The sequence below is a fragment of the Dasypus novemcinctus genome, chromosome 9 (assembly GCF_030445035.2).
Source record: "Dasypus novemcinctus isolate mDasNov1 chromosome 9, mDasNov1.1.hap2, whole genome shotgun sequence".
Classification (NCBI taxonomy): Eukaryota; Metazoa; Chordata; class Mammalia; order Cingulata; family Dasypodidae; genus Dasypus; species Dasypus novemcinctus.
In genome coordinates, this window is record NC_080681.1 from 87,059,036 (window position 1) to 87,086,909 (window position 27,874).

A 27,874-nucleotide genomic window follows, 5' to 3' on the forward strand; every position below is an offset into this window, starting at 1 on the left:
AGTTAAAAAATAATGATGGCTTAATAGGGTGATAGAAGTTAGAAGTGGATATGTTTTGAAGGTTATCATGAGGATACATTCTGTAAGTATTTGAGAGTCTGCTACATGCCAGAGAAATTTTCATAGGGAAGACTGACAAGTAAGTACAATAAAGTGAGGTCATTATTGTGATGGAAAATACAGGGAGGTATGTGGCTATATAGAAGGGGTGGAACCTAGTTGAGAAATTGAGGAAAGCTTTTTTAATCTGTCTTAAAATTTTTTTTTTTAATTAGAGGAGGTGTAGGTTTCCAGAAAAATCATGTAAAAAATATAGTGTTCTCATATACACCATTATTGACATACTGCTTATTGTGGTACCTTTGTTAGAACTGATGAAAGAATATTAAAGTCATACCGGGAAGTAGATGTGGTTCAAGCAGTTGGGGGCCCGCCTACCACATGGGAGGTCCCAGGTTTGTTTCCCAGTGCCTCCTAAAGAATATGAGCAAGACAATGAACTGGTGTGGCGAGCTGATGCAACAACAGGGTGATGCAATGAAGAGACCCAATGAGGAAACATCAAGATATGCACCAAGTAGGGGAGTGGAGGTGGCTCAAGTCATTGGATGCCCCCTCCCACATAGGACATCCTGGGTTTGGTTCCCAGTGCCTCCTAAAAAGAAGAGTGAAAAATGAACAGACACAGATAGTAGACAGTGAATGCAAAACCACTGGGGGGAAGGGGAGAAAAAAAATCATACTATTAAATATAGTCCACAGTTTACATTAGGTGTATTTTTCTCCCTGTACCACCCTATTACACCTTGCATGAGCATGGTACATTTGTTATAATTCATGAAAGAACGTTTTTATACTTGTCCTATTAATTATAGTCCATTATTCACAATAGGGTTAACTGTGTTATACAGTCCTAAAAAGTGTCTGCTGAATTTAGCAATAGGGTCATTGACTTTGGCAAGAGTGGTTTCAGTGAATTGGTGGGGTTGGGAGGTAGGATTGCTGTGGATTCATGAGGGAATTCAAGTGGAAAGAGTCAATCAAGTGTACACCCTTTTCAGAAAGCTTGGCTATGAAGGGGAAAAGAGAATAGTAATTGTAGGGTATTGGTTCTTACCCTGGGTTTATAGGCCGCCCCCCCCCCCCCAATATTATATGCAAACTTTGTGTGTACATTTTTCTGTAGAGATGCCTTAAAGCATTCATCAGTTCTTGAAAGGATTTTAAAACCCAAAACTACTCTGTAAGGGGACCTGTAGTTGAGAGATTTGGGCATATTTACAAGCTGGTAGGAAAGGAGCCAGTAAAGCAAGAGAAGCTATAGATCCTAGAGTGGGAGTAGGGTATTTAAGGACTGTAGTATCTCCAGTGATAGGAGATGAGATCTAGAGGGACTAATTTAGATAAGAAAGAAAAAATGGGTATGGATGCACATGAATTTATAGGTTAATGGCAGGAAATTGTAGTAGCTGTCTGCTCACGATCTTTATTTTCTCTGTTAATGTACGAGGTGAACTGGCCCTACCAAAAAATGAGTGAGGAGAGGTGGGTTATGATGTTTGAGGAAGGTGGAGAAAGTTTGAAATAGCCACAGTGAAGAATCAAAGGAAGAAAGTCTAGGGAAAGATTTTTGAATTGTGTTAAGGGTCAACTTGTGGTTGGAGATCATTACTAGTGAAACCAAATTGAAGGTGATGTAACTTATTCCCCCCTCTAAGTACCCAGGGCAGAGAAGGATACATGGCAGGTTAATGTTGGGGTTTTGCCAGGCAGGTGCAGTTGGAGAATAAAAGGAGCAAAAGAGATGAGGGTATTAGCTGAGATAGAGAAGGAGTGCAGATAAACACTGGATAGAAAGAAAGTAATGTGTTCAAAGAAATGGAGGTGACTTTGAGGTGTACAGGGGCATTAATGGAGTAAGTGGGAAAGCTGGAGAGACAGAAGTCAGAAAATGCATTTGTGAGATTAGGAAAAAGGTCCTCATCCTAGTTTTATATCAGAATTGCCTGTTTTTTTTTTTTTTGCTGTTTAATTTTTTACTTAAAAAATTATGATGTATATCAGTCATACATAAACAATTAGTGTATAGTAATAATTGTGAACTTATAAAACAAACACACGTAATGTCATACAGAGCTCTTACACTTCGCTCTACTGCCAGTGTATTTTTATCTTGCTTTATTGTGAAATATTTTTAACTAATGATTAAAGTACATTTTCAAACTATTACTATTAACTAAAGTATCTTACATTTGGTGTATTTTCCCCCCAACCCAGCCTATTCTGATGATGATTTTATTACTACTACTATATCGTATATATATGAACTACATAAACAATAAGTGTATAGTAAAAGTCGTGACTTACAAAGCAAAAGTGTATAACATCATACAGGGGTCCCATACATCAACCCACCACCAACACCTTGCATTGTTGTGAGATATTGGTTACCAATTATGAAAGAATATAGTCAAAATTTTACTACTAACTATAGTCCTTACCTTACTTTTGGTGTATTTTTTCCCCAACCCATCCTATTATTATTTCTTAACTATATTTTTTATGACAGAAGCTGTAAACTTATAAAACAATCATGTACAATTGCAGAATTCCCATATAATACCCCTCTATCAACACACCACACCATGATAGAACATTTGTTACAAATTATGAGATAATATCATCAGACTATTACCAGGTTCATGGCATATATTTGGCATACTTTTTCCATACTCCTCCATTATCAACACAGTACATTTTTGGCACAGATGCATGAATATTACATTATTGCTGTTAACCACAGTCCATAGGTCACTCCAGTTGTATTTTTCCCATGCTTCTCCACATTTCCACCACCCTATGGTAATGACGTTTATCTTTTCTAGCTCACAGAGGACACTCTTGCATCTGTGCCATCAACCACAATTCTCATCCACCTCTGGGTTCACTGTGTAAGTCAGTACTTAGATTATTCTCTAGCATTCTATCAGATGACATTTACATCCCTAGACTACCCTTTTCAGCCACATTCCCGTTTATAAACCAGCTGTTATTCACTATAAGGTGTTACCATTTCAACTCTATACATTCCTACACTTCTAGAGTAAAGTTAAATAAAACTTCAATATATAGTAAACATCAGTCATCCATCTCAGTCCTCCTCTTACCTCCTTTAAGATTTCACCACCTACCACCTGGCTTTAAGATATTTTCCTGCATTTTCTTCTAGAAGCTTTATGATTCTTTGCTTTTATATTTAGGTTTTCATTCCATTTTGAGTTAATTTTTGTATAAGGTGTGAGATAGAGATCCTTCTTCCTTCCTTCTTTTGGCTATGGATATCCAGTTCTCCCAGCACCATATGTTGAATGCACTGTTCTGCCTGAGCTGGGTGGGTTTGCCAGGCTAGTCAAAAATCACCTGACCATAGATATGAGGGCCTGTTTCTGAACCATCAGTTTGGTTTCATAGGTCTATATGTCTGTGTTTTTATACCAGTACCATGCTGTTTTTACCACTGTAGCTCAGTAATATGATTCACAGTCTGGAAGTGAGAGTTCTCCAACTTTCCTTTTCCTTTTTAAGATGTTTTTGGCTATTCAGGACCCTTTACCCTTCCAAATAAATTTGATAATTGTGTTTTCCATTTATTTTAAAAAATGCTGGGGAAACGGACTTGGCCCAGTGGTTAGGGCGTCCGTCTACCACATGGGAGGTCCGTGGTTCAAACCCCGGGCCTCCTTGACCCGTGTGCAGCTGGTCCATGCGCAGTGCTGATGCGCGCAAGGAGTGCCCTGCCACGCAAGGGTGTCCCCCGCGTGGGGGAGCCCCACGCGCAAGGAGTGCGCCCGTGAGGAAAGCCGCCCAGCGTGAAAAGAAAGAGCAGCCTGCCCAGGAATGGCGCCGCCCACACTTCCCGTGCCGCTGACGACAACAGAAGCGGACAAAAGAAACAAGACGCAGCAAATAGACACCAAGAACAGACAACCAGGGGAGGGGGGGAAATTAAATAAATAAATAAAATCTTAAAAAAAAAAATACAGTCAAATTGAAGATAATTTAAAAAAAAAATGCTTATGGAGTTTTTGTTGGAATTGCATTGAATATGTATATCAATTTGAACAGAATAGACTTCTTAATGATATTTAGTCTTTTTTTAAGTTTTAAAAATTTATTTCTTTCCTCTTCCCCCCATCCCCCATTGTCTGCTCTCTCTGTCCATTTGCTGTGTGTTCTTCTGTGTCAGCTTGCATTCTTGTCAGGTGGCACCAGGAATCTGTGTCTCTTTTTGTTGCGTCATCTTTCTGCATCAGCTCTTGGTGTGTGCAGCTCCACTCCTGAGTGGGCTGCACTTTTTTTTGTGCGGGGCGGCTCTCCTTGCAGGGCGTGCTCCTTGCGTGTAGGGCATCCCTATGTGAGGGGCACCGGGGCACCGTGACATGGCACTCCTTGCATGCAGCAGCACTGCACATAGGCCAGCTCACCACATGGGCCAGGAGGTCCTGAGTACCAAACCGTGGACCTCCTATATGGTAGGCAGATGCTCTATCAGTTGAGCCACATGTGCTTCCCGATATTGTCTTTCAATCCATGAGCATGGAATGTTCTTCCAATTATTAAGTCTTTTTTATTTCTTTTCACAATGAGTTGTAGTTTTCTGAGTACAAGTGCTTTATATCATTGGTTAAATTTATTCCAAAATATTTGGGTTTTATTATTTTCAATACTCTTTTGATATGAACTTCATTTCTAGATTCTCTTCGAATCCTCTCTCACTGGTCTTGTCTTTTCAGACTATAGCACACCCTTAGTATTTCCTGCAAATCTGGTCTTTCGGTTACTCATTCTCTCAGTTTTCTGTTTATCTGTGAATATTCTAAACTTGCCCTCTTTTTTTTTCTCTAAAGATTATTTATTTTTTAAAATTTATTTCTCTCTCCCTCCACTCCCCCCCATTGTCTGTTCTCTGTGTCCATTCTCTGTGTGTTCTTCTGTGTCTGCTTGTATTCTCATTTAGGTGGCTCCAGGAACCGATCTCGGGACCTTCCGGAGTGGGAGAGAGGTGATTACTCTCTTGAGCCACCTCAGCTTCCCTGTTCTGCTATGTCTTCTTATTTTCTGTCCTCTGTGTCTCTTGTTGTGTCATCTTGCTGCGCCAGCTCTCTGTGTTGGCGGGCACTCCTGCACAGGGTGGCTTTCTCATGCGAGGTGGCATTCCCATGCAGGGCGGCTCTCCTGCGTGGGGCTGCATTCCTGTGTGGGCCAGCACTCAGCATGAGCCAGCTTGCTGCGTGGGGCAGCTTGTCTTCACCAGGAGGCCCTGGGTATCAAACCCTGGACCTCCTATATGGTAGACAGGAGCCGAGTTGGCTGAGCTGCATCCCTTTCCCCACCCTCGTTTTTGAAAGCCAGTCTTGCTGGATATAAGATTCTTGGCTCAAAGTTTTGCTCTTGCAGTGTCTTAAATACATCATACCATTGTCTTGCCTCTGTGCTTTCTGATGTGAAATCGGCACATAATCTTATTGGGTATCCCTTATATGTTATGCATTTCTTTTCTCTTGCTGTTCTCAGAATTCTCTCTTTGTTTTTGGTATTTGACATTCTGATTAGTATGTAACTCAGAGTTGGTCTATTTGTATTTTTTCGAATGGGAGTATGTTGTGCTTCTTGGACATGAATATCTATTTCCTTAAAAATAGAGTTGGGAAATTTTCTACCATTATTTCTTCAAATATTCCTTCCCCCTTTTCCCTTCTGTACTCCTTCTGGAACACCTATGTCATGTATGTTTGCATGTCTCGCTGTAATTTATTTCCCTGAAAACTTGTTCAATTTTTTCCATTCTTCATCTCTTCTTTTGTATATTCACTTTCAGATGCCATTTCTTCAAGCTCACCGATCCTTTCTTCTGCCTCCTCAAATCTGCTATTATATAGTTCCAGTGTATTTTATTTATTTATTTATTTATATTTTTTTGTCTTTATTTTTTTAATGTTACATTAAAAAAATATGAGGTCCCCATATACCCCCCACCGCCCTCACCTCCTCCGCACATATCCAGTGTATTTTAAATTTCATTTTTTGCATGTTTCATTCCCATAGGATCAGCATTTTTCTATGTATGCTTTCAAATTCTTCTTTGTGCTCATCCAGTGTCTTCTTAGTATTCTTAATCTGCCTAGCCATCTCATTGAATTCATTAAGGAGATTTGTTTGAACATCTATGATTAGTTGTCTCAACTCCTTTATGTCATCTGGAGGCTTATCTTGTTCCTTTAACTGGTCCATATCTTCCTGTTTCTTGGTGTGGATTGTAATTTTTTGCTGGTGTCTTGGCATCTGGCTTACTAGAGTCTTTATTCTGGGTGCAGTTTTTCTCTCGTTGGGGCTTTCTTGCCCTTTTCTCCCTTGCTGGTTGTGTAGTAGGAGCCAAGGGTTGGTGCTGCAAGCTGTGGAGGCTAAAGCTGCCCTCATTGCCCCAGGGACTGGTGAAGCTTCTCCCAACTTTCTCCTTTGCCAGGGATAGGGTCAGAGCCACAGCTGTGTGTAATAGTTCAAGTTGTGCAGGCCTAGACTGTAGTTGCCCAGAGAGACTGATGAAGCTCCATGCCCCTTTTTCCCTTCCCTGGGGCTCCCATCTACCATATGGGAGGCCCTGGGTTTGCATCCTGGGGCCTCCTTGTGTGGAGAGCTGCCTGGCCCGCAAGCACCGTGGAGAGCCGACTCAGCAAGGTGACACAACAACAACAACAGAAAAAGGGAGACAAGCAGAAACACAGAAGAGTGTGCAGCAAATGGACACAGAGAGCGAGCAGACAACAAGCAAGCTGCAAGAGGGGAGGGGAAATAAATACAGATACAAGAACGCACAGCGAACGGACACAGAGAGCAGAAAGTGGGCAAAAAGCCATAAGGGGGGGATAAAAAAAAAAGTCAAAGGTTTACTACAAGGTTTATAGATAAAAAAGAAAAAGCAGTTCCCTGCCCTACCCTGTCTACCCTCAATTTCTGATTCCAAGGCAACACTTAACTCTTTTAACTTTTTCTTCTATTTTTTACCTCCCTATTTTTCATAATATTCTTATATTGCTATTTAAACTTTTTTATCTTTTTTAATTTTAATTTTTTAAAATTTTATTTTTATTTTTTATTTATCCCCCCCCCCCCAGCCCCCCGTTGTCTCCTCTCTGAGTCCATTCACTGTGTGTTCTTCTGTGACTGCTTCTATCCTTATCAGTGTCACTGGGAATCTGTGTTTTCTTTTTGTTGCATCATCTTGCTGCATCAGCTCTCTGTGTGTGTAGTGCCACTCTGGGTAGGCTGCACTTTTTTTGTGCTGGGTGGCTCTCCTTGTGGGGTGCACTCCTTATGCATGGGGCTCCCCTGCGTGGCAGGGCACTCCTTGTGCACATCAGCACTGTGCATGAGCCAGCTCATCATATGGGTCAGGAGGTCCTGGGTTTGAACCCTGGACCTCCCATGTGGTAGGTGGATGCTCTATCCATTGAGCCAAATCTGCTTCTTTATTTTTTTAATTTTTAAAGTACCTTTAGATTACATAAATGTTACATGAAAAATATAGGGGATTCCCATATGCCCCATCCCATCTTCCTCCCACACTTTCCTACATTAACAACATCTTTAATTAGTGTGGTACATTTGCTGTAATTGATGAACACATATTGAAGCATTGCTACTTGATGTGAGCTGTGAACTATAGTTTACATTATAGTTTACACTCTGCTCCACACAACTTTATAGGTTATGACAAAATGTATTATCTCCTGTATCCGCCATTGCAGTATCATGCAGGACAATTCCAATGTCCCTAAGATGCCCCAGGTTACAATGTTACACCTATTCTTACCTCTTTCTCCCCTTGGAACCTCTGGTAGCCACTGCCTTTACAGAAATGATAAAAGTTCTTTCGTTGCTAGAATACTAATAATTCAATAATAGAACAATAATATGTCTGCTTTAGACCACTGTTCATTCCTCAGGCTTGTGGATTTTGGGATGGTGATACCCACTCTGTTTAAAGATTTTTTTTAATATTTATTTTTTCTAAGGAAGATGGGGATTTAGCTCTCTTATGCCATGCATACTCTTTCCCTCTACACTTATTCCTAGCATATTTATATCCCAATTATAATTTTTTGCTAAATTTTATTCATTATTTATACTAATGACTCTAAATAGTGTTAACAGCTAAGCCATTAGTATATTTTGATTAATTTCCTTTCTTATATAACTTATTCTTAGAATTAATAATTACCTAAGTTTTTAAACATTTGCAGGATTTCTTTATGTACCTGTGACAGTTTTGTCCCCACACTCTCTGACAGAATTATAATACTCATCTCAGTATGGTTAAACAAGATAATCTGTCATTTCTATTTTCACCCTGGACGTACCCACTAAAGCCATCTTTCATTCTACTGCTTGAATCCCAGCTTTTATTTTTAGCTGTCGACCTGGTTCTCACATTCATCATTATCCTGGGGATTGCCTTTGCTTTTCTCTTGAATCGTGCATCATTTTTTCTAGTTTATTCCTTCATTTTGGTGGAGCACATCATCCAGGAATTTTGTAGGAAAGGATGCCTAAGACAGGAGGTGTTTGAGACCTTCTGTGTCTGAAAAAGTCAATTCTACCCCCATATGTAACTGATAATTTGTCAGGCCATATAATTCTACATTGAGAAAATCGTTTTCCCTCAGAATTTGATGTTTCACTCTAGTGTTGCTGGTTTCCAGTGTAGTTGAGAAATCCAGTCCTTTGTTACCCGTACCCACCCCAACTCTCACCTAACCCTGCCCTGATAGATTTTAGGGCCTTCTCTTTATTTCTCATGTTTTGAAATTATTCAGTGATGTGCCTTGATGTGAATCATTTTCATTTTTTGGGCACTTCCATTGTGGAAATACATGTCCTTCAGTTTGGAAATTTTAAAATTTATTTTGAATGTTTCTTTCTGCTTTCTGGAACTTCTGTTAGTTCAGTGTTGGGTCTTCTGGACTGATTCTCTAATTCTCTTTTCTCTTATTTTTTCACCACTTTCTCTTTTCTGTTTCTTGGGAGATTTTCTCAGCTTTATCTGTCTGCTTGTCAATTGAGCTTTTAAAAATTCTCTGTAATAATTTTAGTATATAAGGACTTTGATTACTTAAATTGTACTTTGGGACTCTCATTACTCGAATGTTACTTTGTTATAGATCTTGTGTCTCATAGATTCAATGTTTCCTTTTCTTCTGAGGATATTATACTTTTGTGTGTGTGTCTCTAGTTTTATTATTTTTGACTTTGCTTTATCCAATTTTTAAAAATCTCCAGTGTGTTTTGCTCTCTTTCTTTTATTTTGACGACTTTCCTCAAATGCCTGGTAGTTTTTTCTTGTTTAAGAATGAGATACTAAAAAGCTGACTGGAAGCTCCACGTGAGACTTGTTAACTGGAAGCAGATTGACTAATATTTTTTAACCCCATAGAAACTTTTAAAAAAAACGATAACTTGGGGAGTGGGTGTAGCTCAGTGGCTGAGCACCTGCTTTGCATGTACAAGGTCCTGGGTTCAGTCCTAGTATCTCCTTTTAAAAAAAGAAGATAACTGTAAGTTTCTTGCTACTCACTGTTTGGACTAGCAGCATTGGCATCTCTTGGGAGCTTGTTAGAAATGCAGAATCCCAGGCCCCAGTCCAGGCTTAGCTAATCAGATTCTGCATTTTATAAGATCTCTGGGTGATTTTATAAGCATGTTAAAGTGTGAGACATACCGGTTTAATTCAGTGAGGCTAACACAGTGCTCAGTAAATATTTTATTGAATAAATGCCTGTGGATTTTCTTTTGAACAGTCAAAAATTTAGGAAAGATTTGAAAGCCATAAATTTTATTTTGGAATTGAGATTTAGGTATTATTTGGAATTATTTGGTATTATGGAAGTAGATGATAGTGTAGAGTAAAAAGAGAAATAAGGAAATACCAGTTATTAGGGATGGCTGAAGGAAGAGAGGACTTTACAGGAACGCTGAGACCTGAGGAAAAACAAAGGCTCGGGGTAGATGGGGTGTGGGAAAATGAACAACCTTCCAAGAGAGGGCCGCAGGGTTAGTAGTGTCTTTCCAGGAGAGCCCAGATTTCAGAGAAAGTTAGGAGAAGGGGGTAGGGATGAAATTCTGGGAAGATGTTGAAACTTTAAAATAGTTTAATTAGATGGGGAGGGGTTGGGTGATTAGGGGGGAAGCTTCAGAGGACATAATGGAACAATCAGCAGGGTGAGGATGAGCTGGTGGGGGGAGGCATCTCAGAACAATACTGGAGTAAAAACATAGGAGATGGCAGGTAGAAGGAACTTGCATTTGGGTGGGTAATAAGAATAATTCCACTTCCACTATTCCCATCTCTCACTCTCCTCGTGTTAGACATTCTGAATAACTTTTAATTCTTTTTGGAACTTTTTGGTTGTTGTTACACATGTTATTCCCTTAGTCTGAAACATTATATATCTCCCTCTACAATTCCTGCTTCTACTTGACTCTTTAGATTCATTACCCTCATTTCATGTTCCATGGTACTCTATGCTTTCTCTCTTTTTAATTGAGATATAATTTGCATACCTCTATTCACCTTTTAAATATAATTTTTCTTGAATATGCTTGACCACAGTATAGCAGTTGTGTATTTTACTTATTTGAATTGCCCACTGGACTGTAAACGCCATGAGGGCAGGCACGGTATCTGTCTTGTAACTTATCTTTAACATCTTGCCTAGTACCTTTAGGTAACAGCCAACATTTATAGATTGCTAGCTATATGTCAAACACTGTTTTAAGTTTAAACATATTAACTCATATAATCATTAGAGGAGAGAGGTACTACTTTAGCTGTATTTTATACATGAAAGATATAAAGGCTAAAATAGTGTAGGTGCCCAGTCAGTATCTGTGGAATGAACGTGTTCATTGAATATGTACTGTGTATTAGGCACTGTGCTGAATGTTTGGGTTACAGAGTTAAGAAAGACTTTGATTATCATTTCAAGACAAATAGTTGGTTAAAACTTAATGACCTAGAAATGAGGGCAAGATAGTTGGCTCCTGATATGGGTGTTACTTGGAATCAAAATGTTTAAAGGCTTTTGACTTTGTTTATATAATTGTATATGTGCCTCCTCTACCACCAGCACAGACTGGAGACATACATTCAAATATTATTTCAACATTTTTTCTTTCATTTTTGATTTAAAATTATCCTGTGATTCATTAGTCTTCATAAAGTCAAATTACATTAAAAAGTACAAGGGCAGAGATTGGCCAGGTCTCCCTAGTTTTAATAAATATGTAACTCTGATTTTTGACTTATAAAAAAAAATTTAAACATGTTACTTGAAAGTAATCAAACTTACAGAAAGGATGCAAAAAAATAAGAGGAGTACAAAGAACACCTCTATGCCTTTCACCTATTGACACTTTACCCCATGTACTTTATCATTTGCCATAAAAATCAAATTCCATTTATATAAAATCATACTATATATTTTTGGAACTATTTACCTTTACTCTGGCCCTTAACCCCAAAATACCTCAATATGTATTTCCTAGAATAGGCATATTCTCTTAAATAATCATAGTAAACTATAGTTGTCAACTTCAATACATTCACCATTGATGCAGTACTTTAATCTATTGTTTGTTGATTATCACCAAAGAAATAATTTATTTACAGTGCAAAATCTCTGAATATTTTAATTAAAAAGTATCAAAAGTCCAGAAATAAACCCATACATCTATGGCCAATTGATTTTTGACAGGGGTGCCAAGTCCACTTAATGGGGAAAGAATAGTTTCTTCAACAAATGGTGATGGGAAAATGGGAAAAATGAAAATAGAGCCTTACCTCACACCATATATAAAAATAATTCAAAATGGATTGATGACCTAAATGTAAGAGCTAAAACCATAAAACTAAGAAGAAAATGTAAGGGAAAGTCTTTATATCCTTGTATTTGGCAGTGGATTCTTAGATATTATACCAAAAGCATTAACAACTAAAGAAAAAAAATAAATAAATTGTACTTTATCAAAATTAAAAACTTTTGTGCATCAAAGGACATTATCAAGAAAGTGAAAAGACAGCTTATATAATGGGAGAAAATTGTTGCAAATTATATATCCAATAAGGGTTTAATCTTCAGAATATATTAAAAAAAACCCTTGTAATTCAATAACAAAAAGACTGACAACTCAATTTAAAAATTGCCAAGAACGTTCACAACTATTATACACTTACTGTTTATGTATGTTTATGTGAGTGATATATCCCAATAAATTATTAAAAAAAAAAAAAAAAGAAACCAAGAGGGAATCAAGGGAAAAAAATGGCCAAGAACTTGAATAGATATTTCGCAAATAAGATATACAAATGGCCGGTAGGCTCATGAAAGGATGCTCAAAATCAAGGCCACAGTGAGATATCACTTCATAACTAGTAGGGTGACTATTATTAAAATAATAATAATGATAGTAATAATACTGATATGGATAAATAGGAACCCTAGGATATCATTGGTGGGAATGTTAAATGGTGCCAGGTGTTGTGGAAAACAGTTGGCCATTCCTCAAAAAGTTAAAGAATTACGTATGACCCAGCAATTCCACTTCTAGGTATATACCCAAAAGAATTGAAATCAAGGACTTGAACAGATACTTGTAAACCAGTGTTTATAGCAGCATCATTCACAATAGGTGGAAACAACCCAAGTGTTCATGAACTGATGAGTAGATAAACAAAATAATGTGAGATATATACACACACAATGAAATATTAAGCTGTAAGAAGGAATACACACAAAAAAAGAAAATGTAATTCTGATACATGTTACAGCATGGATCAACTTTGAAAACATGCTAAGGTAAATAAGCCAGACACAAAAGCAACATGAAGTTCCACTTATATGAAATATCTAGAGTATGCAAATTCATAGAGACAGAAACAGAGGTTACTAGGAGCTGGGGGTGATGAGAATGGGGGTGTTACTGCTCAATTGGTATAGAGTTTCTGTTTGGGGTGATGAAAAAGTTTTGATGATGATGGGTGTGAAGATAGTATAATATAGTGAATGTAATTAATACCACTGAATTGTACAGTTAAAAATGGTTAAAATGGGGAATTTTATTTTACATATATATATATATATGGCCCTATGCGGGGGACACCCTTCTGTGGCACGGCACTCCTTGCGCGCATCAGCACTGCGCATGGGCCAGCTCCACACAAGTCAACCGTGGACCTCCCATGTGGTAGGCGGACGCCTTATCCATTGGGCCAAGTCTGCTTCCCTATTTTTGGTTTTGATTTGTATTTCCCTGATTCATTTCCTGTATTTCCCAGATTGTACTTTCTGTCTCTCTGAATTTGTATATTCTAGGTATTTCATAAAATGAAATCATATAATATTTATCATTTTGTGTCTGACTGTTTTCACACAACATGTTGTCTTCACCTTTCATTTGTGTTGTTGTATGTGTGAGAACTTCATTCCTTTTAATGGGTGAATATTCCATTGTATGTATATAACACATTTTGTTTATCCATTCACCAATTGATGGACAGACACGTGGGTTACTTCTATCTTTTGGCCATTGTGAATAATGCTGCTATAAACCTTGGTATACAAATATCTGTTTGAATCCCAGTTTTCAGTTATTTTGGTCATATATCTAGAAGTGCAATTATGGGTCATATAGTAATTCTACTTTGAATTTTCCAAGGGACTGCTAGACTGTTTTCTACATAGGCTGCACCATTTTACATCCCCATCGATAATGTAGTAGAATTCCTATTCTCAATATCCTCACTAATGTTTGTTTTCCAGGTTTTTAATAATAGCTATCCCAGTAGGTGTGAAGAGGTATCTCATTTTGTTTTTTATTTGCATTTTCCTGATGACGAATGATGTTGAGCATCCTTTCGTGTGCTTACTGGCCATTTGTATATCTTCTTTGAGAAATGCCTTTTTAGATCTTTTGCCTGTTTTTAATTGAGTCATTTGTCTTTCTGAGTTGTAGGATTCTTTTTTTTTTTTTTTTTTTTTTTTTTTAATTTTTTTTTTTATTGACTTTGTAATAATATTACATTAAAAATATATATGTGAGGTCCCATTCAACCCCACCCCCCCACTCCCCCTCTCCCCCCCCCCCCAACAACACTCGTTCCCATCATCATGACACATCCATTGGATTTGGTAAGTACATCTTTGGGCACCTCTGCACCTCATATACATTGGTTCACATCATGGCCCATACTCTCCTCTATTCCATCATGTAGGCCCTGTGAGGATTTACAATGTCCGGTGATTACCTCTGAAGCACCATCCAGGGCAGCTCCATGTCCCGAAGACGCCTCCACCTCTCATCTCTTCCTGCCTTTCCCCATACCCTTTGTCCATTATGTCCACTTTTCCCAATCCAATGCCACCTCTTCTATGTGGACACTGGATTGGTTGTGTCCATTGCACCTTTATGTCAAGAGGAGGCTCAGATTCCACCTGGATGCTGGATGCAATCCTCCCATTTTCAGTTGTAATCACTCTAGGCTCCATGGTGTGGTGGTTGTCCTTCACCTCCATCTTAGCTGAGTGTGGTAAGTCCAATAAATCAGATTGTAGGTGCTGGAGTCTGTTGAGGCTCAGGATCTGGCTATCACATTGTCAGTCCAGAGATTCAAATCCCCTAAATATATCTTAAACCCCAACATTAACTGCACCTCCAGCACATTAGCATGAAAGTCTTATGAAGGGAGATCCCATCTGAGTCCAGATTCATCACACATAAACACCATTTCCAAAGAGGGGCCATCAGCCCTGGTAGTTAACCCCATCGGCCATGACCATAACTCCCATGGGTCTCTTTAGCCCTCAAAGGAACCAATATCTGGGGGTTGTATCTGCTTTATGTATGCTGGATACTAGTCCCTTATCAGATATATGATTTCCAAGTACTTCCTCCCAATTTGTGGGTTGTAGTGTCACTTCTTGATGGTGTTATTAGAAGTACAAAAATCTTTAATTTTGAAGATGTCTGATAAATGTTTTTTTTCCTTTTATTGTGCTTTTCCAAGGCCATGTGATAATTTAGGCCTATGTTTCCCATGAGTTTTATAGTTTTAGCTGTTACATTTAGATGTTTGATCCATTTCGAATTAATTTTTGTATATGGTGTGAGATAGATGTCCAGCTGTGTGTGGGTATGCAGTTATTCCAGTAATGTTTGTTAAAAAAATTATTCTTTCTCTCATTAAATGGCCTTGGGATGCTTGTCAAATATCAAGTGATTGGGGGAGTGGGTCTAGCTCAGTGGTTGAGTTCCTGCTTCACATGTTTGAGGTCCCAGGTTCAATACCTCCTTAAAAAAAAAAAATCAATAGACTGTAAGGGCTACTGTTTTGAGGAACATATATACATTGTCTCTCTTTTCCCCTAAGATTGTCTCCAAATTTTTGTTAATGAAAAAAAAAATCAATCCTAGGGGTTATAACCAACAAGATTGCACCAGAGTAAGGAGCTCCTAGAGACAGCTTGTGCTACAGTGCAGTAAGTAATCTAACTACAGTGCAGTAAGTATCTGAAGCACCTGTTTGGGGCTTCAGAAGACCAGAAGAGCATCCTGCAATATCCTTGAAAGAATGGAAGAGGAGACTGCCCATCTGTAGAGAAGATTTGTAAGTAGAGCACTCCACACCCCAGAGGCCGGTGCACATCCTCCACTGGCGGCACAAGTGCCTCTGCGGCTGAAATGGGAATCTTCACTTCCCAAAAAAAGGGGAGGAAGAGACAATCGGGCACCAATATCAGCTACTGATTAGCTTCTTATAGTTATACTTTGTTAGACAAATTTACTAAAGGTTGAACCTGTCCAAGATAGAAAGAGGCTGGTAGCTGCCATTTTGATTCTGTCCCCAGCATGAGGACAGGCTGACTGAAAATCATAATGAAGGTAGAGACGCGTTTCTTTCACCCAGATCGGACTGCAGCCCTAGCCTAAGCTTCTGCCCCACCTCTAGCAGGGAGGAAGCAGGCAAGCTCTGCACCAACTTTTCTAGGTAACTGCAGGTACATTTGGTTGGCACAGACTGAATAGTTGAAAGGAAGTCTACTTGGTCAGCTGCAGTAATTTTAGACTGGCAAAGCATAGATTGCTTCCCATACCTGCAGCTCTATCTCTACCCCAAGCAGGGGTAGAAAGGGGCATGAAGCTTCATTAGTCTCTCAGGGCAACTACAGTCTAGGCCTGCACAACTTGGATTATTACTCCTGGCTGGGGCTCTGTTTCTACCCCTGGCAAAGGAGAAAGTTGGGAGAAGCTTCATCAGTCACTGGAGCAATGAGGACAGCTTGAGCCTTCACAGCTTAGAGCACCAACTATATCCTTGGCTCCTACTACACAACCAGCAAGGGAGAAAAGGGCAAGAAAGCCCCAAATAAAAGAGAGAAAAACTATACCCAGAATAAAGACTCTAGTTAAGCCAGATGCCAAGACACCAACAAAAATTACAACCCACACCAAGAAACAGGAAGGTATGGCCCCGTTAAAGGACAAGATAAGCCTCCAGATGATGTAAAGGAGTTGAGACAACTAATTATAGATGTTCAAACAAATCTCCTTAATGAATTCAATGAGATGGCTAGACAGATTAAGGAAATTAAGAAGACATTGGATGAGCACAAAGAAGAATTTGAAAGCATACATAGAAAAATGCTGATCTTATGGGAATGAAGCATGGAATAAATGAAATAAAAAATACACTGGAACCATATAATAGCAGATTTGAGGAGGCAGAAGAAAGGATTGCTGAGCTTGAAGAAATGACCTCTGAAAGTGAACATACAAAAGAACAGATGAAAAAAAGGTTGGAAAAAATTCATCAGGATCTCAGGGAATTTAAACAATAGCAAGAGACGTGCAAACATACATGTTATGTGTGTCCCAGAAGGAGCAGAGAAGGGAAAAGGGGCAGAAGGAATATCTGAAAAAATAATGGTAGAAAATTTCCTAACCCTATTGAAGGACGTAGATATCCATGTCCAAGAAGCACAATGTACTCCCATCCAAATATATCCGAATAGACCAACTCTGAGACACATACTAATCAGAATGTCAAATGCCAAAGATATAATTCTGAGAGCAGCAAGAGAAAAGCAATGCATAATATATAAGGGATACCTAATAAGATTATGTGCCAATTTCACATCAGAAAGCATGGAGGCAAGACAGTGGTATGATATATTTTAAGATACTGCAAGAGAAAAATTTCAGCCAAGAATCTTATATCTGGCAAGATTGTCTTTCAAAAATGAGGGTAAGTTTCGAATATTCACAGATAAACAGGAACTGAGAGAGTTTGTAATCAGAGACTGGCTTTGCAGGAAATACTAAAGGATGTGCTACAGCCTGAAAAGACAGGAGAGAGAGCCTGGAAGAGAGTCTAGAAATGAAGATTATTTCAATAAAAGTGACTAAAAGTGTCAAAAGAGTGGTAAAAATAAACTATGACAGAAAGAACCCAAATATTCAGGAATAAACTTAACCAATGATGCAAAACACTTGTATTCAGAAAATTAGAACTCATTGTTAAAAGAAAATAAGACCTAAATAATTGGAAGAACATTCCATGCTCACAGATTGGAAATATCATTAAGATGTCAATTCTGGGAAGTGGACTTGACCCAATGGATAGGGTGTCTGCCTACCACATGGGAGGTCCGTGGTTCAAACCCCGGGCCTCCTTGACCCATGTGGAGCTGGCCCATGCGCAGTGCTGATTTGCGTAAGGAGTGCCTTGCCACGCAGGGGTGTCCACCATGTAGGGGAGCCCCACAGGCAAGGAGTGTGCCCTGTAAGGAGAGCCGCCCAGCGTGAAAGAAAGTTCAGCCTGCCCAAGAGTGGCGCTGCACACATGAAGAGCTGACACAACAAGATGATGCAACAAAAAAAAAGAAACACAGATCCCCAGTGCTGCAGATAAGGATAGAAGCGGTCACAGAAGAACACACAGTGAATGGACACAGAGAGCAGACAACTGGGGGGGGCGGGGGAGTGGGGAGAGAAAAAAAAAATCTTTAAAAAAAGAAAGAAAAAAGATGTCAATTCTACTCAAATTGATATACAGTTTCAATGCAATCCTGATAAAAATTCCACCAGCATTTTATAATAAAATGGAAAACTGCTATTAATCAATTTTATTAATATTTGGAAGGGTAAGGGTTCCAGAATAGCCAGAAACATCTTAAAAAGGAAAAGCAAAGTTGAAAGACTCTCATTTCCGGACTTTAAATCATATTACCTAACTACAGTGGTAAAAAAGCATGTTACTGGCATAAAGACAGACATGTAGACCAATAGAACCGAATTGATGGTTCAGAAACAGACCCTCACATGTATGGTCAAGTGACTTTTGACTAGCCTGGGAAACCCACCCAGCTTGGGCAGAACAGTCCATCAACAAATGGTTTTGGGAGAACTGGATATCCATAGCCAAAAGAAGGAAGAAGGACCCCTATCTCACACCTTATACAAAAATTAACTAAAAATGGATCAAAAACCTACATATAAAAGCAAGAATCATAAAGCTTCTAGAAGAAAATGTAGGAAAATATCATCAAGACCTGGTGGTAGGTGGTGGATTCTTAAAGGAGTTAGGAGGACTGATAAAGACTACTGATGTTTAAGGTATGTAGGAGTTTTAATTAGCTTTATTGTAAAAGTGTGGAAATATACAGAGTTGATGATAACTATAGGAAGTAACAACTGGCTTATAAATGGAAATGTGGTTGGAAAGAGTAGTCTAGGAAAGTAAATGCAAATTGACAGAAAGCTAGAGAATAATCTAGGATCTGAACAGCACAGTAACCCAGAGGCCGATGAGAATTGTGGTTGATGGCACAAATGCAAGATTGTCCTTCGTGAGCTAGAGCAGATGTACATCACTATTGCAGGGTGTTGGGAATGTGTTGAAGCATGGAAAGAATACACCTGGGAGTGATCTGTGGACTGTGGTTAACAGTAATAGTGTAATATCCATGCATCTATGCCAAAGATATACTGTGTTGATAATGGGGGAGTATAGAAAAAGTGTTCCAAATATATGCTATGTACCTGGCAATCTGATGATATATATATATTTCTTAATCTGATGATAGTATCTCATAATCTGTGACAAATATTCCACCATGGTGTGGTGTGTTATGTTGATAGAGAGGTGTTGTTTGGGAATTCTGCATGTATGCATGATTGCTTTGTAAGTTTACAACTTCTGTCATAAAAAATATGTTTAAAAAAAAAGGAATAGGGGAAGTGAATGTGGCTCAAGCATTTGGACTCCCATCTACCATATAGGAGGTCCAGGGTTTGATGCCCAGGGCCTCCTGGTCAAGGCATGCTGTTCCGTGTGGCAAGCTGTCCCACGCGGATTACTGCCCCACGCTGGAGTGCTGGCCCACATGGAGAGCTGGTGTAGTAAGATGATGCAACAAAAAGAGACAACAGGAGAGAGAATAAGAGATGCAGCAGGTCAGGGAACTGAGGTGATGCAAGAAAATGATTGCCTCTTTCCCACTCTGGAAGGTCCCAGGATTGGTTCCCATAAGCTTCCTAATGAAAATACAAACAGACACAGAAGGATACACAATGAATGGACACAGAGAGCAGACAATGGAGGGAGGAGAGAGAAGTAAATAAATAAATCTTAAAAAAACAAATGATAGGATGGGTTGGGGGAAAATACACCAAATGTAAGAAGGACTATAGTTATTAGTAAGATTTTGACAATATTCTTTCATAATTTGTAACCAATGTCTCACAATAATGCAAGGCGTTGGTGTAGGGTTGATGTATGGGACCCCTCTATGATGTTATGTATGTTTGCTTTGTAAGTTAACAACTTTTACCATACACTTATTGTTTATGTATGTTCATGTATAAATTATAAAAAAATAATAGGGTGGGTTGGGAGAAAATACTTTTAACCAAAGTATTTATAGTAATATTTTGTATATATAGTAATATTTTGTATATATAGTAATATTTTGAGGATGCTCTTTTTTTTTTTTTTAAAGATTTATTTTTTAATTATTTCTCTCCCCTTCACTCCCCTCACCCAAGTTGTCTGCTCTTTATGTCCAACAATGGAAGGTATTGGTGGGGAGAGGTATGAAAGCCCTATATGATGTTATGTATGTTTGTTTTGTAAGTTCACAAGTATTACTATACAGTTGTTGTTTATGCATATTTATGTACGAGTGATACACTTTAATAAATTTTTAAAAATCAATCATAAACTTACAGAAAAGTTGCATATACAGTACAAAGAACTAGATTTCCTCGGGCCACTTGAGAGTAAGTTGCTGCCAACATGATGCCCCAGGTTGGCCTTGTTAGTGTGTGTTTCCCACATACAGGACATTCTCCTACATAGCCACACTGCAACCATCAAAATAATTAACATTGATGCATTACTACCATCTCATCTTCAGATTTCATTCAAGTTTTTCCCATTGTTTCAGTAACGTCTTTTATTGCTAAATAACCCAATTAGAATCACACATTGCATTTAATTGTCATAATTCTTTTTTTTTTAAGATTTATTTTTTATTTATTTCTCTCCCCTTCCACCTCCCCCCCATTGTCTGTTCTCTCTGTCCATTCGCTGTGTGTTCTTCTGTGACTGCTTCTGTCCTTATCAGTGGCACTGGGAATCTGTGTTTCTTTTTGTTGCATCATCTTGTTATGTCAGCTCTCCGTGTGTGCGGTGCCATTCTTGGGCAGGCTGTACGTTCTCTCGCACTGGGCGGTTCTTACAGGGCACACTCCTTGCGCATGGGGCTCTCCTACAAGGGGGACACCCCTGCGTGGCATGGCACTCCTTGCGCGCACCAGCACTGTGCATGGGCCAGCTCTGCATCAGCACAGTGCATGGTCAAGGAGGCCTGGGGTTTGAACCGTGGACCTCCCATGTGGTAGGTGGATGCCCTGTCCATTGGGCCAAGTCCGCTTCCCTGTCATAATTCTTTAGTTTCCTTCAACTGAACAGTTCCTCAGCCATTCTTTGACTTTTATGACCTTGACATTTTTAAAGATTACAGGCCAATTATTTGGTATAATTTCCCTTAATCAAGAGTTGTCTGGGGAAGCAGTTGTGGCTCAACTAATAGAGTGTCCACCTACCATATGGAGGGTCCACGGTTCGATACCCAGGGTCTCCTGACCCGTGTGGTGAGCTGGCCCATGCACAGTGCTGCCGCGCACAAGGAGTGCCGTGTTGCGCAGGGGTGTCCCCCGTGTAGGGGTGCCCCACATGCAAGGAGTGCAGTCCGCAAGGAGAGCCACCCTGTGCAGAAAAAGCGCAGCTTGTCCAGGAGTGGCGCTGCACACATGAAGAGCTGATGCAGCAAGATGATGCAACAACAACAACAACAAAAAGCAACAGCTTCCCGGTGCCGCATGACAAGAATGCAAGTGGACGCAGAAGAACACACAATGGATGGACACAGATTGCAGACAATGGGGTGGAAGGGGAGAGAAATAAATAACATAAGTCTTAAAAAAAAAGTTGTACGATGTTTCCTTATCCTAGATTCAGCTTATTCATATTTGGCAGGATTATTACAATAGAAATGTCTGTGTTCTTCCCAGTGCATCTTATTGGAGACCCAAGACTTCACTATTACTAGTGATATTAACCTTGATTGCTTGAGTTAAGGTGGTGTTTGCCAGGCTTTCCATTATTGAATTCTTCTTTTTCCTTTTGTAATTAATAAGCATTTTGTGGAAAGGTACTTTGAGATTTTGTAAATATTTGCTCTCATCAATCTTGCAAATTTTTTTGCTTGTTTCTTTTTATCTTCATGGACTCACAAATTTCTAACCTGTTTAGTGGGGTTTTTTCACTTGTTTTTTACCTGTTTTTCTTTTTTTCACTTCACTTCACTTTACTTTTTGATGCTCAAATTGTCCCAGATTTCAGAAGTGAGAGAACATTCAATTTGGTTTCTTTGTTATTTTGATAGGACCCCTCATTCTTTGAGTTTGTAACTTTTTAGAACAAAAGGATGTTCCAGACTCATTTGTCACTCAGTTGCCCTGCAATTGGCCACTTCTCCAAAGATCCCTGGCTCCTTTTAATGGAGAATGGCAATCGAAACCAAGCTCTGGATGCTAGGTATGCATATTGCTAGGTATATATATTGCTGTTTCTGCTCACAGAATCACTCAGGGAACAGAGCTATGGAACATTATATGTATTCCTTATATGTACAGACACTTACATCCATATCTATTTCTATGTGCATGTGTTTTTGTATCTATATATCTATATAAAACCATGAATTCACATCAATATCTTCAATTTCAATCCAGTGCCTGAGAGTTTATTCTATTTTTTTTCCTTTCCATATTCTTACTTTCTTTGTGAGAAACTTGGCTCCCATTATCTTTAATAGTTTTACTTATTTAATCCATTCTGTTATAATGTAACCAGTCTCTTACAGCTGTTGCTCTGCCCTTTCCCTACCCAATCAGAAGCCCTTTTCATCCCACTTTCTGCTCTACTTAATGGCTTTTGGTCTGAATTGTTTGCAAAGGGGTGTCACATTTTTTTTTGAGAGACAATCGAGATTTTTTTTGACATCTGTTCAGAATCAAATTCAATACTTTATAAGAAGGAAAGAAATAGCATGATATTTTCACTTTTAAGGCAATTATTGGTAGAGTTCTAAAAGGATTCCTTCATTGGCTAATATTTTAACATTTAATATAAAATTATTCTTAATTGGATTGATAATTATTTGAGTCACTGCACATTGGTTAATGATCTGCTCCTGATGAAGGAAATCAGAAAACAAATAGTTTTTACTCACAAAATAATGTTCCTTTTTCTTCTAGCTCTTCCACCAAAGCCACCTAAGCCAATTACTTCTGCAGTTACAAATGGAATGAAGGAAAGTTCTGCCTCTTCTCTTCAGGATGCAGAATGGTACTGGGGTGATATTTCAAGGTAATTAGAAGGTTACTATATTTGATATGTATATCACTAGTTAAAATTTTAATTCCACGTTAATTGTCATTTAAAGGTTACTATTCAGAAAATTGTATGTGTGGATATTTCAAAAGTATCTTAATGCTTTTTCTTCCACAAAAATGTGGTAAGAAAACCATTAGAGGGAAGTGGATTTGGCTCAACGGATAGAGCATCCACTTAACACATGGGAGGTCCAGAGTTCAAACCCAGGACCTTCTGACCTGTGTGGTGAGCTGGCCCACGCACAGTGCTGATACATGCAAGGAGTGCCGTGCCATGCAGGGGTGTCCCCCTTGTAGGGGAGCCCCATGCGCAAGGAGTGTGCCCCATAAGGAGAGAGCCACCCGGCATGGTAAAAGTGCAGCCTGCCTATGAGTGGGGCTGCACACACAGAGAGCTGACTCAGCAAGATGACACAACAAAAAGAGACACCGATTCCTGGTGTCGCTGACAAGAATACAAGCGGACACAGAAGAACACACGGCAAATGGACACAGAGAGCAAACAAATGGCGGGGAGTGGGGAGAAGGGGAGAAAAATAAATCTTTAAAAAAAGAAAAAGAAAAAAAACCATTAGGGAGCAGATGTAGCTCTAGTGGTTGAGCACCTACTTCCCAAATATGAGGTCCCGTGTTTGATCCGTGGTACCTCCTAAGAAGAAAACAAACAACAAATAAATGAAAAAACCAAAAAACCAACTTGGGGAAGCCGATGTAGCTCAGTGGTTGAGCGTTGGCTTCCCACATATGAAGTCCTGGTTTTAATCCCCAACCCTGGTATTTCAAAACAAAACAAAACAATCAGCAAACATTAAATTATGGGTGTGATTGATAACCTTTAATAATGTATTGAGTACCTTTAATAATGTAATGAATAAATGAAATTTGTACATTTAAGACAGTTACATGTGTTTTAGAAGAAAAGATACTAAAGGGTACTTAATTTTCCTTACCTTTCTCTAATATAGTGTTTCCTAAATCTTTGCATGCACAAGAATTACCTGGGTTGGGGCCCAGGAATTTGTATTTTAACAACCTCCCCATAGGATTTTTTTTTTTTTTTTAATGGAACGCTTCATGAATTTGCATGTCATCCTGGCGCGGGAGCCATGCTAATCTTCTCTGTATCATTCCAATTTTAGTATATGTGTTGCCAAAGTGAGCACCCCAGGTGATTTTGATTTATACCCTTCACAGATCTCACTTTGAGGACTCTAGAGCAGATCTGCTTTTTGGGCAAAATGTGGTTTTGGATAATTTTGACCCTGGCAAAGGACTTATTATTTTTATATGCAAATTGATCAGAAAATGTTTATTTTAGTATTGTACTATAAAGGGGTCTATTATGTTTACCTTTTAAATTTATCTTTTAAGATCTTGTGGTTCTATTGTAACTCAAGGATCTTTTACGCCTTTACAGTTACTTCTGAGTGTTCTCGTGTTGTTTCCTAAAGTCCTGAGTCAAACTGTTCTCAGTATAAATTCAAAAAGGAGACTATCATGTTGAAAGGTTGTGAATTTAGTGATTCTTTCCTCCTCTGATCAGACACAGCTGCCACTGTTGCTTAACTAACCTTTTTTCTAAACAGCTGCTGATTTTTCCTGAAACTGTGCAAGTTCAGACCTGCCTAAGGAAGTTCTAAAGACTTATTAGAAGTACTGTCCCTTATAGACAGTTCAAATCTAGAAGAGTGTAAAAAGCAATTAGACTTTCCTTAGATTGCATAACACCTAAAATCCTCCTAGGGGGAGGAACTAAACGACCTCTGAAAGGGCCCCTATGATTCTGTAACGGTAGACTCACCCACCTCCCATCTAGCCTTATTAATAGCAGATGAAAAGAACTGATGCTTACGTCTTTTCACTTTTCCTGTAATTCTTTTCTTCAGGGAGGAGGTAAATGACAAATTACGGGATATGCCAGATGGTACTTTCTTGGTCCGAGATGCCTCAACAAAAATGCAGGGAGATTATACTTTGACATTGCGGTGAGTATTTTTAAGCCTTTTGGCTAGTGCTTTGCTAGCATTTAAAAAATTCTTGGCATATAAGATCACTGTGTTTTATTTACAGTTATACAGTAAAAATACAGTTTTTATATTTTTATTTAATTTAGGTGCATAATTTTTTTTGTTTTGCTAACTTTCCTTTTTCTATACATTAAATATTTAAGCATCTTTTATAAAAAAGACAGCTATTTTTATTTTTATGTAGCAATAAAAAGAAAAGGCAAAAATCCCTAAAGGAGTAGAAAGTATACTATTAACCTTACTAGTGATGTAGAAGTCATGGGCATAGCCTAAAGTTATTAATGATTTCTTGGGAATCTCTCCCATTCCTCCATCCACTCCCACCCGCAGCCAGTGTCTTATTAAAGAGACTCCAGAAATAAACTTAACGTAATTTTTGCTGGTGAGGATATGTGGAAGATAGAGCAATTCTCAGCCTGTATCCTGACTCCCATATGGGAATATTAGAGTCTCATAAATGATAGATGTATGAATTTTTATGTTAACAAAGATGAAACATATCTTTAAAAAAAATATATATTTGTATATATACATATACATATATTTATAAATATACATATACATGTACATATACATATACATATATTTATCTTCTCTGACCACAGCAGAATGAAACTAGAAATCAGTGACAGAATGAGAACAGAAAAATCTATTTATATGTGGAAATTAAACAACACACTGTTAAAGAACCAATGGGTCAATTATGAAATCAAAAGGGAAATTAGGAAATATCTTGAGGTGAATGAAAATGAAATACAGTATACCAAACTTCTGGGATGCAACAAAGGCAGTGCTCAGAGGGAAATTTATAGCTCTAAATGCTTACATTAAAAAAGAAGAGTAGAGATATCAATCAGAGACGTAACCTTAGAACTTGAGGATTAGAGAAAGAAGAGCAAAGTAAACCCAAAGCAAGCAGAAGGAAGGGAATAACAAATATTAGTGCAGAAATAAATGAAATACAGAATTAAAAAAACAAAACACAATAGATTAACAAAACTAAAAATTGGTTCTTTGAAAAGATCAGTAAAATTGACAAACCTTTAGCTAGACTTACAAACTAAAAAAGAGAAAAGATTCAAATAACTAAAATCTGAAATGAAAGAAGGGATAGTGCTACTGATCCAACAAATAAAAAGGATTATTAAGAGGACACCATGAATAGCTATATGCCAGGGAATTTGATAATCTGGATGGAAATGGAAAAATTCCTAAAAACACACAAACTACCTATGCTGACTCAAGAACAAACAGAGGATCTCGACAGACCAATAACAAATAAAGAGATTAAATCAGTATTCAGAACCTCTCAGTAAAGAAAAGCCTAGGACCTGATGACTTCACTGGTGAATTTTATCAAACATGCCAAGGAGAATTAACACCAATCCTGCTCATATTCTTCCAAAAAATTGAAGAGGAGGGAACACTTCCTAATTCATTCTTTGAGGCCAGTATTACTTTTAATACCAAAGCCAGATAAAGATATCACAAGAAAATTACATACCAATATCCCTCATGAATATATTCTTGTCAGCGGCGCTGGGAATCTGTGTCTCTTTTTGTTGCGTCATCTTGCTGCATCAGCTCTCTGTGTTTGCGGCACCACTCCTGGGCAGGCTGCACTTTTTTTGCACTGGATGGCTCTCCTTGTGGGGAGCACTCCTTTCACATGGGGCTTCCCTACGCGGGGGACACCTCTGTGGCATCAGCACTGCACATGGGCCAGCTTATTGCACTGGTCAGGAGGCCCTGGGTTTGAACCTTGGACTCCCATGTGGTAGGTGGACACTCTATCCATTGAGCCAAATCCGCTTCCCTCCCTCATGAATATAGATGTAAACATACTAGTAAACCAAATCCAACAGCACATTAAAATAGTTATGCGATTAAGTGGGATTTTTTCCAGGTATGCAAGAGTAGTTCCACAGAAGAAAATCAATTAATATAGCACACCATATTAATAGAACAAAGGAAAAAAAAAAAGATCATCTCAATTGTTATCAAAAAGGCATTTGACACAATCCAGCAACCCACTTTTTTTTCTTTTTTTTTTTGAGGTACCAGGGCCCAGGAATGAACCCTGGACCTTGAATGTGGGAAGCCAGCGCTTAACCACTGAACCACATCGGTTCCCCTGAGTTGGTTCTTTTTTTTTTTTCATTTGTTTGCCTATTGTTTGTTTTTTTGTTTTTAGGAGGAACTGGGGACTGAACCTGGGACCTCCCATTTGGGAAGCAGGCACTCTACTGCTTGAGCCATATCTGCTTCCCAACTGGCACCCCTTCTTGATAAAAACACTTAGAAAACTAGAATTAGAAAGTACTTCCTCACCGTGAAAGAGGACGTATATTGGGTAAGAAGAGGAATAAAAAGCATCCAAATTTGCAAATGACATGATGCTACATGGAGAAAATCCTGAAAAATCCACAACAAAGCTCTGAGAGGTAATAAAGGAATTCAGCAATTTGTGTGCTACAGGATCAATACACAAAATCAGTAGTGTTTCTATACACTAGTAACAGTTAGAAGAGGAAATAAGGGAAGCAGACTTGGCCCAGTGGTTAGGGCGTTTGCCTACCACATGGGAGGTCTGCGGTTCAAACCCGGGGCCTCCTTGACCTGTGTGGAGCAGGCCCATGCGCAGTGCTGATGACTGCAAGGAGTTTCGTGCCACGCAGGGGGACCGCGTAGGGGAGCCCCACAAACAAAGGAGCATGCCCCGTAAGGAGAGCCGCCCAGCACGAAAGAAAGTGCAGCCTGCCCAAGAATGGTGC

At 38.8% G+C, this 27,874-nt stretch overlaps 1 protein-coding gene and 1 non-coding gene across 3 annotated transcripts in view; one reads left to right on the forward strand and one right to left on the reverse strand.

The window, feature by feature from the left end:
* The window catches only part of PIK3R3 (phosphoinositide-3-kinase regulatory subunit 3), a 135,564-nt gene that overhangs the window by 55,546 nt on the left and 52,144 nt on the right, over positions 1–27,874 (forward strand). For both annotated transcript variants that reach the window (XM_004462779.5, XM_071217470.1), the window contains 2 exons: positions 22,936–23,047; positions 24,960–25,058. In XM_004462779.5, the coding sequence (XP_004462836.2) occupies positions 22,936–23,047; positions 24,960–25,058 (211 nt within the window). The remainder of the gene's footprint in view (positions 1–22,935; positions 23,048–24,959; positions 25,059–27,874) is intronic.
* On the reverse strand, positions 24,130–24,236 carry LOC111765209 (U6 spliceosomal RNA). The gene has a single exon (XR_002797609.1). It is a non-coding gene; the product is annotated as a U6 spliceosomal RNA (small nuclear RNA).